This window comes from Gymnoscopelus microlampas, assembly GCF_963454915.1.
Source record: "Gymnoscopelus microlampas genome assembly, chromosome: 2".
Taxonomy (NCBI): Eukaryota; Metazoa; Chordata; class Actinopteri; order Myctophiformes; family Myctophidae; genus Gymnoscopelus; species Gymnoscopelus microlampas.
In genome coordinates this window covers 40,675,372-40,694,122 of record NC_139939.1, presented here as the reverse complement: position 1 = coordinate 40,694,122, position 18,751 = coordinate 40,675,372, and the positions used below count along the sequence as shown (strand labels likewise).

Below are 18,751 nucleotides of genomic sequence, written 5' to 3'. Positions count from 1 at the left end.
GCACCTTTTCTAGTTTTGATTATATTTTCCCGTTTCATGTCAAGGACAGGTAAAGATTGCTCCTCCATTACACGCTCAGATCCTCGGAGCGTCCGTTCTCCGGGACAAGTCTGGGCTTAACCATTACAGTATATAAGCTTATTAAATGACGCTATAGAATTTCATTAATTTTATCCGGCAGGAGCAAGTGCTTCTCAGCACCAACCGTGGAAGACTCATACAGAGACATATATAGACTTTTCAATTCAATTCAATTCAATTTTATTAAAGTGTCAAATCACAACAAGTTGTCTCAAGACACTTTACATGTAGAGAAGAGACCCAACATCCCACCCTGAGCAAGCAATTTTGCGACAGTGGCGACTTATGCAGTCTTTAAATTAAAGTTTACTGCATACAATATTTTATATAAAAAATTATACAAATTTGAGATTTGATGGGTCATCTTTGGCCAATTCTGACAGCACTACTAAGTGCGGACATGTGCAAAAGAATGCATGTATTCCAAACAGAGAGGAGCATTCGAAGTGTTTAGAATAGATGGTACATATATCCCGATTCAAACGGTATATACCACCCCTCCAAACCCGAATGAAAATTCATTCCGATCAGACCGGAGTGGAATTCGGAATGACTGCTCATTCAGAATAAAAATGCGGTGGAATATACCTGTCCATGTAAACGCAGCCATTGACTCAGACATAACCATAAACAAACGTGAAACGCCCATATAGAGGCATGTCACTATGACTCAGACATAACCATAAACAAACCCGATACGCTCATTCCCTTCTCTCTATTGAAGCAGAAAGGTCAACCATGCAGTTGGAAGGGATTCTCACCGTTCCGGCGAGCCATAGTATTTCCACGTTCTTCCTCTTCTTCGTCACTACGTTCTGGCCCAGGGTTTCAAGTAGATCCTTCAAGTCTGACTGTGTCTGAAAATACGGTAGACCTGCACAAGGGAAACAAAAACTACATCACACACAGTGTCTTTCCGTTTTACTCTACGTACAGTAGATCTCAGAGAAAAAGAAAATGTTGACAATGTTTATCTTCTTGCGTTTCTATTGATCTTGATTGGTGAACTAGTTCGCCAGATAACACCTATGATGAGCTGCAATGGGACCCTTTTACCATAATGGATATTGGCCTAACACACAGGCACTGACATAATATTATGTGGTTTGGCTGGGCAAGTTCAATGTTCCTTAATAAGCAAGTTAAGGTTGATGTGTGTCTTTTTGAAATTGCATAATTTCTGACCCTGCAGCATATTTAATTTTTATGTTTCCTTTTTGAGTGGTGCTAGCCACTCCAAGGACTGACTTTGTGTGTGGGTCTGTCCGTCCGTCCGTTTGAGCACGGCCTCAACAGCTGCGGCTGATTGCAACACAAAGATGCAACCAGTTTACACTAATTATACACAAACAGGAGTGCAACACTCACACACACACACACACACACACTTGAAAGCACTTGAAAGTTACTAAATTGAGTAAAAATACTTGTGCACGCACATTCACATGCGCACGCGCGCGCACACACACACACACACACACACACACACACACACACACACACACACACACACACACACACACACACACACACACACACACACACACACACACACACACACACACTTAAAAGTAAATTAAGTGAGTTAAAATATTTAAAACATGTTTCTGTCAATATAAAGTTAAAGCAGTCTTAGGCTAATAATAGCTTAATGAAATGAACTCATGAAAGGCACCACTCTCTTCACACTGGGTGTGATTTTTACTGTTACTTTGGCATTTTGAAGTATACTTAATCTCTTGTAGCACGTTTCCATTGTTGCACTTTAGATTTTGTTTTACAGTATGTGGTTTGAAATTTGCATAGTTTCTGGATAATGTGTGTCTTGCCATTAGGTGGAAAAATCTCTTTATGTGCGCACTGCGCAGCACAAAGGTCATTTGTTTGTTGCCGCACTAAATACTTCATGACCGCAGTGAGGGTGTTTCAGAACGACAGTTGAACCGTCGTCCTTAAACATCCTCGCATTGACGACACGCAGCCCCAAAACACACTCACCCCCAATTTTTTCGCCGACCGAGCCCGCCGGATATACCCGGGGCGAGCGTGTTTTGGGACGAGGCGTTTTTGTATTCCCTCACCGCCACTGGCATGTGATTTAATTCACTGGATTGTTTACAAGTCGAATTTGGGGAAATAAAATAATCAGGAGCTCATAAACATAATGAGAGGATACAAAAGCTATCTGTGCAAAAGCTGCAAAGTGTGCAGATTTAAGCAAGTATTTTAAAACAGTGAAAGCTACCGAGGAAAAAGAAACAGAAAGTGTTTAGACGACTCAAACTATAGCGCGATCACGGGAGTTATCATCAAATCCAAAGATTCGTTGTGAATAATTATAAACAAACAACCTCCTTCAGACGCGTCGCTAGGTCTCTACTAGGTCGGGGGCTTAGCCCCGGAGGCAACGGGCACATGCACGCGCGCTGTGCCCCTCCTCCCACGCGCCTCCTCCCGCGCGCGCAGGTGCCCCTCCTCCCGCGCGCGCACCCAAATCGCGGATTTCGCGGATTTGGGTGCTTTTTTCCCCGTTTTTTGTTACTTTATTTCGGTTTTAGGGTTAGGGGTAGGGTTAGATTAGGGTGATAGATATATAATTAAAAAAAAAAAAAAACTTTTAATTTTTTTATTTTTTAAATGTTTTTATTGGTGGCTTTGGATAAAACATTGGTGGCTATAGCCACCGAAGCCCACCCCTAACGACGCCACTGACCTCCTTGCTTCCAAGTTGGGGCGGGGGGGTTTGACCAAAACCGAAGGCATTGAAGAGGAGGACACAGAGAATGTTTCGGCCATCAGAGGTCAAAGGATTTAGTTGCTGCCATTCTGATAATGTCAGGAGCAACCAGACAACACTATGATCAGGTAGGGCAGTGGTTCTCAAACTTTTTCATGTCAAGGACCCCCAAATTGACACTTTTTAGCCCGCGGACACCCATTTGAAAAGATATACCTGGGACCCCCCATAAGAGACGATTTTTACGGCTCTAGCAGTGATTCTCAACCATTTTAATTTCAACGACCCCCAGTTTGACATGCATTAGGCTACGGACCCCCATTTAATGGCATTTATATCTCTGGGACCCCAATTCATATTGTAAAATCATGGTTAATTTAACTCAGAGTGGAACCAAATGGACCCATTAGGGTCCATTTGGTTCCATTTGGACACTCTCAGAGTTACAGACCCATAAGCAGTGATGCTATGCTCATTTGAGAAGTGGTTGCTCTCTATTTTAATGACGTGACGCGCACGTCGCTTAACACCTACAGTACAGGTCACACAATGGACAATTGATATGCATATAGGCTAATTCCTATGTTAATGTACCTGGCGTGAGTCGGGAGCCTTTGTAAACTTTGATGAAGTGTGAATTTAAAGTAGTTTTAAATCTATGCGTGTGCCTGCGTGTCCCCCTGGCCAAATAAGTGGTTGCTCGGCGTGCAACCCCGTCCACTGAGCATTGCACCCCTGCCCATAAGGGTCCATTTGGTTCCTATTGATCATTTAGCTGGGGACCCCCTGGAACCCCCTCAAGTACCCCTGGGGGTCCCCGGACCCCACTTTGAGAACCAATGAGGTAGGGGGTCCGTCCAAGTGTTTCTGCTTACTGCAGTCTGCACAGAACCCTATCCATCAGATCCAAAGTAGACTCGTTTTTTTTGCAGTGGTGTGTTCTAGATTTTTTTGGAGGTAGGTTATACTATAACTATTCCCGCCCTAGTTCCTCCCACACACACGTATAATTAATGAATGTAAAAAAAAAATGCGTGCACTCCGCGCGCGTTTCTGCCCCGCACAAACTCGGCCAGGCCCAGTTTCACAGCAATACTGCGTACACTTACAATATGCTTTGTATTGATTTTCTACTGTTTCTAATGTTAATCACCCTGTAACTCAACCACTTCGGAGCTGCTTTTAGCCTTAGATGCATTTTCATTTTTTTTTATTACAATAGAAGTGCAAGTACTGTTATAAACAAATGCTGGTTAGGCTTATCAGATATAATAGCAGTGTTAACAGCGAGCATTCATGTATCTATTACAGAATAGTAGTAACTTGGCATTGAATATTTGTATATTTGAATATATTTGTTAATAGTGTTTATGTCCTCTGAAACAAATTTAAGGGATTTATAGTGAGAACTTACTTAAGCTGCTTTATAAATAAAGCACTTTGAAACTGAAGATGATGGCCAATGTTGATAATTGATAACCAAAAATATATATATATATATATTTAAAAGATTAAATAAGCCCCCCCTGCAACGTTTCCTTTTTGCCACACATATACACTTCATGGAGTACATTTTTTTGGACCGAATTAACCGAATTAAAGTAATAAAAAACGGAAATAAAAGGGGAATAACCGCGAAAAACCGTGAAATAAAAGGGGAATAACCGCGGAAAACCGCGAAAAAATCGCATGCATGTGTGGCGCTCGTGCATGTGATGACACTAAAGTCTCACTCCTAGATTTTCCTGAAAGTTGGCAGCCCTGTTTCAAGTCTGTGCACTTACATTCTAGGGGCACCTGTTCACTCAGTGATTTGTAATAAGCTTCTAGAATCTCAAAGTTCCTCTGGTTTATTCTTTCTTGCAGTGAGATGTCTCCAAACCTATCGAGAGAGACAGAAAGAGGGACATACAGAACAGTCAAGGATACAGACAGACTGCTTTCTATGAAAGCAGTCCTTTGCCCATAGTACTTTTTCTCTTCAATCAGATTGACAATAAAAGCAGAAACAGCGACCTATGCACATGTACATACCATGCAATACTTATTTCAGTATGATATTTTGCCTGAGGCATACCATACAGTAGAGACAGCTATGAGTCATTTGTTGATTGATGATACGTTTGACACAATGTTCATTCACAGCCATAAATAATAAGAATGATTTAGTGTGCATGGCTCATTCGAGGCTGTGACATTGGTAATATACTTCTGAAGGCTTTTGTAGCCTGGATGCAAATGAGTGCAAACAGTATAAAGGTCCTTGCACACCGTGAGCAACCAGACATTTTTATCTGGTTTCGAAAAATAAATATCGCAGTAACACTGAATGGAAGCGGCACAGATGTACATGCCGTTACGGCCCTACATGGCCTCATATTGTGTTTTAACCCTCTCTGAGTGTTTTCAGTGCCCCGTGGTAAATGGAGGGTGGAGTGGAGATTGCAGGAGTGGCGTGGTGCCTGGAGACACACCCAGGGCTGGCAGGCGACCGCCTAGAGCGGCAGTTTGGAGAGGCGGCAAGAAGACCAAAAAAAACAGTCAGTACCAAATAAACCACCATCAGTGCTGCAGTTTTGAGGAAAGAAGGTGAGAAATGTGTGCTATCTTTTGCTATATGCAGCCGTTGATATTTTATGAAGGGAAAAAAAGGACCAAAATGTCGTCGGGGGCGGACCGGGGTAGCCGCGCGTAGCCAGACTATATCACTGCGTGCAGGATATGAGTCTGGTGCTTCTATGAGGACGTTTTTTTTCCAAGGGGGCGGGATCAAAACAATGACTCTCGACGCAATTGGTTAGACCTATAAACCAACTACCAATTACAGTCTCCCATATTTGTATACTGGGCCCTGATTGGTTACCCCCGTCTTCTGGAGCAGGAAATGGATTCTCTATGGAGCGGTGCCAGACCCAAATGCATTTTTTTTTTTGCACTGGCAGATTCGTCTGGTCCCAGGCTAGGACCGGGGCAGCTTGCCTAGAGCGGCAATTGGGTCTGCACCGGCCCTGGGCCTCATTCCTAAATCACCCAGCAGCCAGCATAAAAGTTAAGCTCCTCTTCAGTCCTTTTGCCATTTTTCACCTGTGCACACTGTCATACCTCTCTGTAGGCTGTGTGCCATATTTTAATGCTCAGTGCTTAAAGTAGCTTTATGCTGTTTGCTTAAGTACAGACATGGGAAGCTTCTGGTAGGGGTGTGCTGTCCTTTAGTTTGATTCACCTTTTCTCCTGTCTTTCTGTATTTATTTACTATTTAGTGTGGTCTTTGGTTTGTTGTTTTGTCCTTGGCCACCCTGACGTCTTATGCTTCTATTTGGTTTCTGTAACCATAACTTTGTTTAGTAATAAATGCACATTTGTTCCGTTACCTGTGTTTGGGGTACTTTATGTGTTACTCCTTAGCCTCTAGACTCCACATAAGGTCGCGCAACACATGCCCACACACTGTGAAATATGGCAATGCACAGTTTTAAGAATCAAATGCTTTCAAGCAAAAAGCGTCAGTGGCTTACAATAGATGGGAAAGAATTTGCCAAAAGTATGGTAACATTGTTTCCACATGTTTGATACCTGTTTGTCTTAATGCTCTTAATGTTGTGCAAAGCTATTTGTATTGCCTTGCTGTTGAAATGTGCCTTGCATTGTGCGAGTTGAGAAGGTTGTTTTGACATATTAAAGCCCATTGCTAGACATTAAGAGGACAGAGATCCTCACTAAGTAGGCATAGAAATATTTAATGTCAGTGTATGTATAATTTAAGTCTAAACATTTAAATAAATATGATTCTGTTTTTGATTCTGTCCGATGATTCTATTTTTCTGTAACTTTTGTCCTGGTTAAGTAGTTCTGTATGTTTTTTGTTTTTATAATTACATTTTTTTTGCACGTCTGTAAACATGAAATAATCCAACAAACATGTAGTCAAATGTACAATGTGGTTACATTTGTACAGAACACTCAGAAATCGTGTCTTCTCGTATACTGTAGTTCTCTGTCATATTGTTAGTAAATTGCAGGTGCTGTTCTTGCGGTACCTCTCTGCTATCGTTTGCTGCTCGTTGATACCCACGTTGAACAACACTGGGAACACTTGTAACGGCTTGCCTTCCTTGATCTCCTCTGGTAAGGTCTGGAACACCAGCCGCGGTAATGGCACTTCTACAGTGTAGTTGTCTCTGAACGGAAAACAGAAAAGAAGAAAGGGAGAAAATGGGTGAATAATGTCCATAATGTAAACAACCTGACATGTTTGGAAAAGCTGCACAACAAACACACACACAATGTCATTTACAGCTAAACATTGCTCTCAAGAATGTTTTTGAAAACATTTGAAGCTTATTTGTTTTATTCTTTTATTGGTCCCCACTCCTTGGGGTGTTTTTTGTCACTGTATATTTGCACATACGGGAACATTTGTTCTCTGCATTTACCCACCCATAATCACTAGGAGCAGTAAGCAGCCATTGGCAGCGTTTCCCAAAGAGATGCGTAGAGATGCTGCGTAGAGATGCTGCGCAGGTCCTACGAAGGCTCTTACGCGTGTCCACACAGGCTGCGCAGTACCTTAGCAGGCACATAAGAGCAGGGTTTTCCTAAAGCGATTTCAGGTCGTGCGTAGCCTACGCAGCTTGCGTAAGAGCCTCCTACACAGCTGGGACCCGGCAAAACCTACGCTCTACCCTCATTAGTAGCAGCTGGTTGTGCCCTACGTGCTATCTAAACTGGCTTCGGGAGACACCATCGTCGTAGGTTCTCAAGTGCACAGCGTTACGTGTCTTCTAAAACTACATTCGGGAAACAGCAAGCACGTATCCTACTCCTGGGAGTGGCTGTAGCCTGAGTGCTGTGACTGCTGTCCTACGCAGGAGTTTGTTACGAGCGCCCCACCCATCGTAGCGAAATAGATCTATGAAAAGACCGACCACTGTTCCGTCTGTGAACAGCATCTCCGGCACTGTTGGCTTGCTCGCAGCGAAACTGTGCACACACACTCCCTGGATGCCAGATTAGAACCTCTGCCCCAAATTGTTCACATGGGCCTGTTATAGCGCCACCAGGAGGCCGATTTTTGCTAAACACATTTTTTGACAGTACTCCTACAGATTTTGTCCAAACGTTACGCAAATCGGTACACAGTAGCCTAGTAGTCATTAAACGAAACAGGTCTTTCAGATTTTTCATATTCCTTCTTGATTGGCTAAGATTGGCTAGTTTGCAGGAATGCTCCGTTTTGAACAAAATGCCTCAAATCATGAACACAGGGTGCAATTCCCATGAAATTTTGCACGCACATTCCCACTAGGCCGAGGAAGAAATGCCACTTGAACTTTTTAAAATCAGCCTCATGCTGGCGCTATAACAGGCCGATTCGTTTTTCTACCTATAACTGCAATCTGTGTAAAACTTTGTATTCGCACTTCCTAGAGGCCAAGGAAAAACCTTTCTGCCTTTAATAGCGCCACCAGGAGGCAGACTTATATAAAAAGAAAAACCCTCAGATTGTATCCAAATTTCACACAAATCGGTACACATGATCTCTATAGTCATGTGATCAAGATGGATCCGTTTGATTTGGCTAAGATTGACATCTGAAGTTTGCAGGACTGGCCCACTTTGAACAAAATGCTGCAAATCATGAATGCAGGGTCCGATTGCGGTGAAACTTTGCATGCAGATTGGCACTACGTTGATAGCCTGGAAACCAGACGAATTTGCCATTGCAAAAAAAAAAATTCCCTTGGCAGATTTGGTCTGGCACCGCCCAGTTGTGATTAGATTTCACTCCCTCCGAAGTAGTGAGGGACCAATCAGGGCCCAGTATGCAAATGTGGTGCCGGTTTATCACCAGAAGATTTTTTTCAATTCGGATCTTGGAAATGCAGGTTCCACACAGAGATTCCAGACTAATATCTACGCAGTGATATTTGTCTGGCCATGCCAGGCTACTACGTTGAGGAACAAATGCCACCCTTTTAACATTGCCCTATTATAGCGGCACCAGGAGGCAAAATTTTGCCAAACACATTTTTTTAATTACTCCTATAAATTTTGTCCAAACATCACAGCAAATCGGTACACATTATCTTTATAGTCAAGTGATCAAGACGGATAGGTCCGATTTTTCATATTCCATCCTGACGAATTCCGAACATTGCAGGCCCACAATAACCTACAATAACCTATTTTCCGTCAGTGACAGTTCTGCTGACTATCTGAATATATTTTCTATCAAAAAATGCATGGAATTTTTCTATCAAAAAATGCATGGAATTTCTGCATGTCTGTCTGTCTGTTTATCTGTTTGTCTGTCCCCCACATAAGTCTGACAAACTTGGCATGTGTATTGCAGAGGACCCTATGGAGTGATCCGAGTGAGAAGTCTGTTGTCAATATCCAATTGTCCTATTGTCCCATTCCCGATCTTGCATCGTTCCCGAGTAGGCCGGTGCCCAACGGTCACCGGTCTATATTATCCTATATAAAATTGGTTAATGGGTGGGCCTTCCGGCCAGCAGACCGCCCCATCACTATGACTCAGACATAAACATATATAGGGGCATGCCCATATATGGGCATATACGTGTACAGATGACATTAAGGATGTTTATAAGGGTATAAAAATGACAAGGACTGACAGATACAGAGATCTCCAAATAAATTGGACTTAAAAGGGACACAGGTAGACAGACAGATACAGAAATGTCCATATATGGGCACAAAAGGGACACAGACAGACAGGTACAACGGGTACTCTCACAATGCCCCCGACACTATGACTCAGACACATTGGTCGGAACGGTGGTGCGACGTAGGTGTGAGGGCCGTGTAGCGGCCCGAGTCTCTAGTATTATCAAAAAATCCATTCATCTCTGTCTGTCTGTCAATGTTCCTTTATCGGCCATTAATTGGGATCTCTGTATCTGTCTGTCTGTGTCCGATTTATGTCCATACATGTTCAGGTTAAAATGTATGAAAACATGTGGGAAGGTATTATTACGCTGATGTGGCTTCTGCATAAAAATCCATAGTAAAGTAAATGTTTGTTTGCTATGTCAGAACTTATTTGGCAAAGGTGTTTCCATCTCCCAATTAGTGCATTCATGGAAAAAAACAACACCTAAAGCAAGCGTAAAAACTTCTTTAGCAAAATCTTGCTGTTTCCATTTCACAAGCAGCACATTTTCTAATGCAATACTTAAAACTGAACATAAAGATAATGTTTGTTAACATGGCTTATGAGACCACAAAATCATCTCTAGAGGAGTTAATACATTTTTTTATTGTAAAGTCAATAGAAAAAAATATATATATGTAAAAAACGTACATACTCATACTGCCCTCCTAATACGTGAGGTGGCCATGTTTCTTCGTTTTTTTTTCTTCCCTTTTTCCATTTCCCCCCAAAATTATAAAAAATAAATGAAAAAAAGTAATAAAAAAACATGGCCCCCTCACGCATTAAGAGGACAATATCATTCACCAGAACCAAGGACGGGTGTTATAATGGATATCTAAATACTGAATCAAGCAACTTAAAAACTGTCTGGGGTGTTCACAAAAGCCTGAGTAGATGATAAGATGACCCCATGTTTGAAAGTGAAATATCCCTTTAATGTCTCGTAGCCTCAATACTATCTATCTATGCTCATCCCAGTAGCTTGTTTGCACTACAAGCTCAATTGCCGCCATTTCTCATTAGTGTGCTTATGCGCTATTAATGCCAGTGTGAAGTGAAGTGCAAAAAGAATATCGTCGAATATCGTCGGGTGGAAACCTTGAATGTCCAAAACTGTCACTTTTCAAGAAATTAAAAAAGAAAGAACCTGTGTTTATTTCGAAAATAGCCGATCTACAAGCTCACAACACATCGCAATGGGACACGTGCCGTACAAGAGTGTGCAAAAGTAGCCAAAATAGCCAAAATACAAGCTTAGTTTGGCTATTTTCGCTACTTATGTGCAACACTCTTGTACGGCATTAACTTACAGTATGAAAAAAACATGAGTGCCAGATGTGCCAGATAGTTACTCACATATCTTGGTACTGTATCAAGTTTTTCCAACGGGCATATGAGTTACAGACAGTTGCTAAGTCACTGGCACATCAAAACACTAAACTACGGTCCATAGTCCTTAGTCATACTGCCTGCTCCACTTAATCAGCACAATCACTGTCACGCTGTGTGCCTGCCTGTAGGGCTACTGTATGTGTCATCACTTGTTAATCCTTCCTCATACTATAGCTGCAGTACGGAGAAAAGTAATACAGTAAATTAACCATGTCTCACCGTCTGCCATAGACTACAGGCTGGAGGTCACTGAGGTCATCTGTGTTGGCCTCTGTGATCTTAAACATGACTCGGTGCAGATCTGAGATGCCCACCTCCATGTCCTCCAGCATGCCAATCTCTTCACCTGTTAGACAAATGCAACCAAGCAGTGAGCTCATCAGCCACTGATTAAAGCGGCAGTATGTAACTTTTTTGTTAATGAATAAAATGTGAATTTGTCCAATCTGTATGGTAGAGTAGGTTAATACAATATAACTTATTCAATTAGGGTGGTTATATTTTGTCTCCCTGCTCTTCTTCTTCTATTGAGACATTTAGATCACAGGATCTGACACGAATTTTGACCTGATGATCAAGATTCAATTTATCCTCTGAGCAAGCAGGCCGGCTCTATTAGCTCAATGGTAAAAGATTCAGCACTTGCGCAGGAAACCGGGTTCAAATGCGGGGTAGAAGAGGAAAGTTACATAGAGCAGCTTTAACCACTATTTCATACTTTAAAGAATGATTGAAAATAGCGGAAATACACGTTTGATAGATTTTGCAGATTCCTTCACCCATCGGCACAACAAATCGTGTACTATTTGTTCGATTGTACACACTGCCACTTATAAGGGCACAATGTAAGCTCAACCAATCGGTGCGTCCTCCATTGACAGACAGATACTTCATTTTTTCGGTTCTCGGACACCACTGGTCTGACCGGATTACCACTTGGCACTGCACACCTTCGGGTCACCTGGGACACGTGCCAAGTCAATCGATTTATGGACGGGACAGGCATACAACCAGAGATTCTGTAAATGTATCGATATAGACAGATAGTTGTCAGCGGGTACTATGTAGGCCTACTGTACAGCCCCGTACTTCCGTGTCAGTTTAAAAAAAAAAACTGCTCTCCCTTGGGGCATCAACAATACAAACAACAAATGTGAAGGCAATTGGACAGACGCACGCACGCACGCACACACACACACACACACACACACACACACACACACACACACACACACACACACACACACACACACACACACACACACACACACACACACACACATTATAGTTTGAGGAAACAAGACTAATCTAAGTTGAATAATCTTTAAAAAACGATTGAAAAAAAATCGAATAATTCTGCCATTTATTGACGACAATCTGATGTGCTCATGGGTTCTGTATCAGCCACAGTGCAACGGTCATTTGATTGTTATTAATTAATTGCCTATTTTATCTGCCAGCTCAAGTGCTTCGGTGTTAAAGGTGATTTATATTACTTAATTGCGCACCAGTGTTGTGCAATGAAAAGCTGATCTACAAGATCACAACGCGTTGCTCAGTGATGTGTTTGTAGATTTGCTATTTTTGATGCATGACACGGCGGATAACAAAGTACCGGTATAAATCAGTTACTAATCTACCTTGATTACCCAAGAGTGATGCCTTAGGCTGACAATTAGTGTAGCTTACTGCGCTATCTCTGGGCGTGACATATTCAGTGTTTCCACAACCATTGCCCGGGGGAAGGGGACTGGGGAGGTGCTGAAAGTCAAGTCAAGTCAAGTACATTTTATTTTGTATAGTGCCAAATCACAACAGAGGTTATCACTTTTAATATAGATCATGTCTAGACCATATACTCTTTAAGAAACAAAATATGTTTAGACACTTTAATTCTCCTTGTTCTTAGCACAGTGTCCATGTCCAATACAATAATCACACATGTTAATAAACTGCTTCAGACACTATACATTGGGTATTATAAACACAGCCCAATATTTGCAGGTTTCAGAGTCTAGATTGAAGTCAATGGCGATATGCCTTTGACACTACAACCCATACTCTGGAACCACCTTCCTGAGAATATTAGGGTAGCAACATCTGTTTAATCTTTTAAATCTAGTGTACAGTGGATTATAATCAGAATCAGGGCTCGTACAGAACCCTTTCTTAAATGAAAACATTGAGGCAAACAAAAGCAACCCACAAGTAGGCACTACAGAAATTAGGCTGCAACAACAACATTCAAACCAAATCAACAAATGTATTTTTCACCACCATTGCAACCCAGTTAGTAAGCAAACTTCCTCAGCAGTGACCACATCCAAGCTCACTATGTCAATCTAGCTGCTAAAAAAGACTTATTCTCATTCTCATTCTCATTCTCAAACCCGTAAACGCTGAAGAGGTGCAAAAAAAGCTCTTCGCCCTCCAGCCTAACAAGGCCACAGGCCGTGACAATATCCCCACTAGATTCCTCAGAGACGCAGCTGTCTCTATTGCACCCATAGTAGTCCACATTCCAAACCTATCCATCAGCCAGTGTCACGTCCCACAAGAATTCAAATTGGCGAGAGTAATCTCTCTGCATAAAAAAGGAAGCAAATTAGGCTCAGCGAGCGTAAACTGTTGTTTGAATTCCAATCAGGCTTCAGAGCCTCCCACTCCACTGACACATGTCTACTGTATCTGACCGACTACATCAAACGTGAGGTAGACTCGGGCAAATACTGCGGCATGGTCATGCTGGACCTCCAAAAGGCGTTCGACACTGTAAACCATTCAATTCTACTTGATAAGCTGAGGGCGATTGGTTTTGATAGCACATCTCTAAACTGTATGAGATCTTACTAGAGAGGGTAGAGAACAAGTGGTTGACATCAACGGAACCATGTCCTCATCCCTCCCGGTGAGCTGCGGGGTTCCTCAAGGCAGCATTCTAGGGCCGTTACTGTTCCTTCTATACATTAACGACATGAATACTGCCTGTAAATGTAAATTGTTCCTGTTCGCTGATGACTCAGCACTCCTGATCTCGTGAGAGGACAAGATGCAAGTTGAGGAAGCTCTCAGCTCCAGATTTATGGGCAGAGTTTGCTCTTTTGTCACCAAGGATGCCCTCAGGACCCTTTCAGCCCTGTGTTGCTATATGAGTGGTTCTCAAACCTTTTGACCCCCAAAATGAGATGTATTTGGCCACAGATCCCCATTTCAAAATGTTTTGTTCCAGGGACCCCCAGAAGCAAAGATTTGAGTTACAAATGTTCGCTTAAAAAAAAAATATAATATTCAAAGATTTGCACAAATGTTGACGATTTAAAAAAAATTGTAGATCGACAAGCTCGTAGCGCGGTACTCGGCTAATGCACGGCATTCCCGGCATTCCAGGCAAGTGCCCACTGATCCTGTTCCGTTGGAGCAGTCCAGGCACCGAGATGTTTGAAGTCCTCGACCTCGAGCACCGAGTTGGCAGTGGTTTTGTTTTCTTGGCATTGAGCTTGGAGCCTGGCCGCGATGGTCGCGAACAAAGGTACCTACTGGTACCACCTAGTAACTGGTACTTGGGTATGGAAACGCAAAAAAATGCGGGTAGAGACACAAGGACTATATGCAGTTCAAAAGCACCATTTCTTACTCACTGTAGGTGCTGAGCAGGCTCTCAAACTGGGCCACCAGGCCAACTTGGTGAAGCTGCCTCAGGAAGCCCTGGTCTTCCATCCCCGCATACAGTCTCATGACGAAACCACAGGCCAGGGCTGCTAGCTGCACACACACACGCACGCACGCACGCACACACGCACACACGCACACACACACACACACACACACACACACACACACAGTGTTGAACGCAAATATGGTTCTTCTCTAGATTTTGCTTGTAGATCGGCTTATCGGCTATTTTCGGAAGACAAGCAGGGAACACATATTCAGCCAAAGGAGTAGCAGAGAGCAACAGGGACACTAAATACAAAAGTCCCATGTTCTGGGACTCAACTGTCTTAACACAGCGTTTAAACAATTCTCTGATCATGACCATGTCCATGAGAACAATTCTTGAGGCTTTCCTTTATCTAACTACACTAAATCCCTATATACTTCACCATATGATGAATAGTGAAAATAGCCGATCTATACAAGCTCACAATGCCTAGCATCGCGACGCGTTGTGACTTACAAGGCTACTACTAGTCAACAAAGTATACAGTTGAAGTAGTTGAACTCTAAATATTTAAAGGTGGTCAATTTGTTGACCATTTTTGGTAATAAATGTACCGAGTATATACAAAAGATTAAGCAGTGGAACAAAAGGTCTGAAAATGCCGTCTTTTCAAAAGATGTGGAGCATCACACATTGTTCACTATCAAGTCAGTCATCCTTCTGACAGAATGTTGCCAATATCATTAACATATGATTTAACATTTGTAAAATGTACACCACAAAAGAAAAGTTTTGTTTCCTTCTGATCAAAAAGTGGCCTGTGACTATATCAGTACTATTGTACAGTATCGTTAAGCTTTATTAGAAACAGTATACACTGGACATAAAAAACTAGTTTTGATTGTCATTATTATGTCATGATGTCATTATTATGATATTGTTGCTGTTGGGCAGAAACCTTTTATCTCCGCATTTCAACCTTTTATGTTTTTTCATAAATTAATGCCCTTCTTAGTCATACAAAAAGTAGTCAAAAACTGCCTATCTAAAAGCTCACAACGTTGTGAGCTTGTAAGTTTAAATAGGGCTGAAGTGGTTAATGTATGTTTTGTAATAATAATTCGAATCTACAAAGTAACTAGTAACTAAAGTTTTCAAATAATTGTAGTGGAGTAAAAGTACAATATTTGCCTTTGAGGTGTAGTGAAGTAGAAGTAAAAGTACAGAAAAATGGAAATACTCCAGTAAAGTAAAAAATTTGTAAAATTTGTTACTTTACACCACTGCCCAATAGCGACGATATACTTGATATCACGGTGCATGGCCACCTACTGCCTGGCTAAAGACCACGTCCCTCCTCTGCTGGAGGACCAGACCCTGGGGGATGCTGCAGGCTGCCTCCTGTAGAAGCACAAAGGTCATGGCCCTCTTAGCCCTCTCTACCACCTCTGCCACACACTCCTTTAACCTGGTCACCACCGGGCACAACTGCTCTCTCCAGTCACCTGGTGGACAGATGGGTGGGGTTTGGAGGTAGGTAGCGTAGCATGTAGGGAAATAGAGAGAAGAAATAAAGGAGAGGAGAGAGAAAATAGTGAAGAGAGGGACAGTGGGGGGAGACAGAGTATAATAATTATTAAAAATAATATTACCTATTTAATTTCAATTCAATTGATAAACTTATTGTACCAGTCTGGCGTCCCTAGCTTGGGCACTCAGCAGGTAATCACAATGAGAAGAAAATCTGTTAATATAAATAATCTAGCTATCAATAGCTGATAGCTAGATATCTAAACATTCACATGGTTATAATTAGTTGTGTGTTACGTGTAAATGCACAGTAAATTAATCATTAATTTAGTTCACAGTAGTCCGTCCTGTCAGTGCAGACAAACAGTCACTAACAGAGATAATGTGTGGGTTGTATAAATTATGACTACTAGACCATACCAGTGGGGGGATATGCACACATGATCTGGCAACCCGGGAGCCAGCGAACACAAAAACGCTAATAAACAGCTGAGATTTTATGTAATCGGAAAACGGGCTTCGCTGTGCACATGGTAATGGCCAATGGCTGTGTGCAAATTCAGATCAATTGCTCCAGCCACTGAGGAGAACCGGGCAGAACAATTTTGGCCTCACCATGACACCATGCACCCATGCACTACAGAGGTTTGTCAAATTATAGGAGTATAAGGCATCAGCCAACATTCTTGTTTTGAACAAGAATGTTGGCGGTGACATTCTTCTTCTGTTCCCTTGTTGTTTCTCCTAAGAAAGTAAAGCAGGCATGCTTAAAATGATATATTCCCTGCTTGTCTTACCTTTAAACTCATGGCTATACACACTGCACCAGAGAGAGATCTGACTCAGTGGTGCAAAGTTATTAAGTACTTCATTGCGACCGTAGGTCGCATTTACTATAGAAACCTGCTCCAGGTGTCCGTGCGTCCCTCCGTCACACACGTCACACTTTTGCCCTGCTCATATCTCCGCACCCGTTGCCCCGATCCATGCCAGATTTTGCACACACACTCCTTACCTGCCAAACTACACCCTCCAAGGACCCCCGGAGCTCCAGGGACCCCCAGCTGCCTCGGGGACCCCCAAGTGTAAAAAATCAGCACGTCACACTTTTGCCCTGCTCATATCTCTGCACCCGTTGCCCCGATCCATGCCAGATTTTGCACACACACTCCTTACCTGCCAAACTACACCCTCCAAGGACCCCCGGAGCTCCAGGGACCCCCAGCTGCCTCGGGGACCCCCAAGTGTAAAAAATGAGCACATGTGGACAAATTACCAAATGACCACCCCAACGGGGCTGCTCACGGGGCATTCCCGGGGACCACCCACTCCTGGTGCTCCAGAACGGATGCAAAAGTGGTGGCGCCCCCAGTGGAGGACCCCCTGCCACTGCAGCTCACATAAAATGCCGTAACTCGGGCTAGGAGCGTCCGGGAGAGCCGCGGCCGGTACCTATTCGTCCGCCAAGGCAACGCGGACACCCCACCCCTAATTTCTCACATGGCCCTCTTCTAGCGCCACCTTCAGGCCGCTTTTCACAACACATTTTTGCCCACTACTCCTACAGTTTTGCCCCTAAAAACACGCAAATTGCTACACACTACACAGTATGTCTACACTCATGTCATCAACATGCCTGCCACCACATTTCTTAGACCACCAAACAAAACTATACATTGCCCACACAACTAGGAACCAATCGCCGTTACAGCCCTCTTCTGTATACATGTGACCTACGGTCGCTTATCTCCCGATTAGGGAGTCTTACTGGTAGCAAGCAGTAGACCCAGCCAGGCTGGGCTACGGGGATGTGCGTGTGTGCGTGTGTGTGTGTGTGTGTGTGTGTGTGTGTGTGTGTGTGTGTGTGTGTGTGTGTGTGTGTGTGTGTGTGTGTGTGTGTGTGTATGTGTGTGTGCGTGTGTGTGGTCAATAAAGCGCAGAAGCTTTAATTATAAAACAGTCTCAATTGTGTCTGCAACAACCCACAGTAGCACTCAGCATGCTACAGTGACTTAACGACCGACCGTGGACTGTGGGACTTTTATACAGTTGTGTGACCACTCTCATTTCTCATTTTCCTCCTCAGTGAGTTGGAATATCGATCTGAAATTGATTTAAGCTGATTCTTTACTTTTCCTCAATTTAAGCTGTTTATTAGGATCTTTGCCACGGCACGGGCTAGCCGCTACGGGATCTGTAGTTGCAGTTGCAGTCCCAAAGTCTCAAATCTGCACATAGTTTGGATGTGCACATCCTCAGGTAGCTCAAGAACCAAAAGAGAAATTAGACTTTTGCCTGGGACCCAAACTAGTGAGAATAGCAGATCTACAAGCTCACATCACTTCGTGCCGTGTTGTGAGCTTGTAGATCTGCTATTTTCACAACCTCTTAAATGTTTTTATTTTTATTTTATTTATGAAATACTTTTGAAATGTTTTTATTTGATAAAAAGTTGTATTTTTTAAATATATATATATTTTTAAATGTAGGAAACAAAAAACAAAAGGGGCTATTTTACTTGACCCATACAAATGCAACCTGAACATGGGCCCCGACCCACTGTTTGGGTAAGAGTGGACTAGTAGGCCTACAGTATACTATACAAGCAGAAAACATGGTGCTTCACGATGTGCGGTGTGTTCAGCTCTCTCTCTCTCTCTCTCTCTCTCTC

At 42.7% G+C, this 18,751-nt stretch overlaps 1 protein-coding gene across 6 annotated transcripts in view; it reads right to left on the bottom strand.

Annotated features, from left to right (window-relative positions):
* inpp4b (inositol polyphosphate-4-phosphatase type II B) overlaps nucleotides 1-18,751 on the bottom strand; it is a 222,570-nt gene that overhangs the window by 13,122 nt on the left and 190,697 nt on the right. For all 6 annotated transcript variants that reach the window (XM_084043328.1, XM_084043330.1, XM_084043329.1 and 3 more), the window contains 6 exons: nucleotides 15,883-16,055; nucleotides 14,528-14,651; nucleotides 11,109-11,235; nucleotides 6,856-6,996; nucleotides 4,603-4,700; nucleotides 843-955 (listed from right to left, as the gene is read on the bottom strand). In XM_084043328.1, coding sequence (XP_083899454.1) covers nucleotides 843-955; nucleotides 4,603-4,700; nucleotides 6,856-6,996; nucleotides 11,109-11,235; nucleotides 14,528-14,651; nucleotides 15,883-16,055 — 776 coding nt within the window. The remainder of the gene's footprint in view (nucleotides 1-842; nucleotides 956-4,602; nucleotides 4,701-6,855; nucleotides 6,997-11,108; nucleotides 11,236-14,527; nucleotides 14,652-15,882; nucleotides 16,056-18,751) is intronic.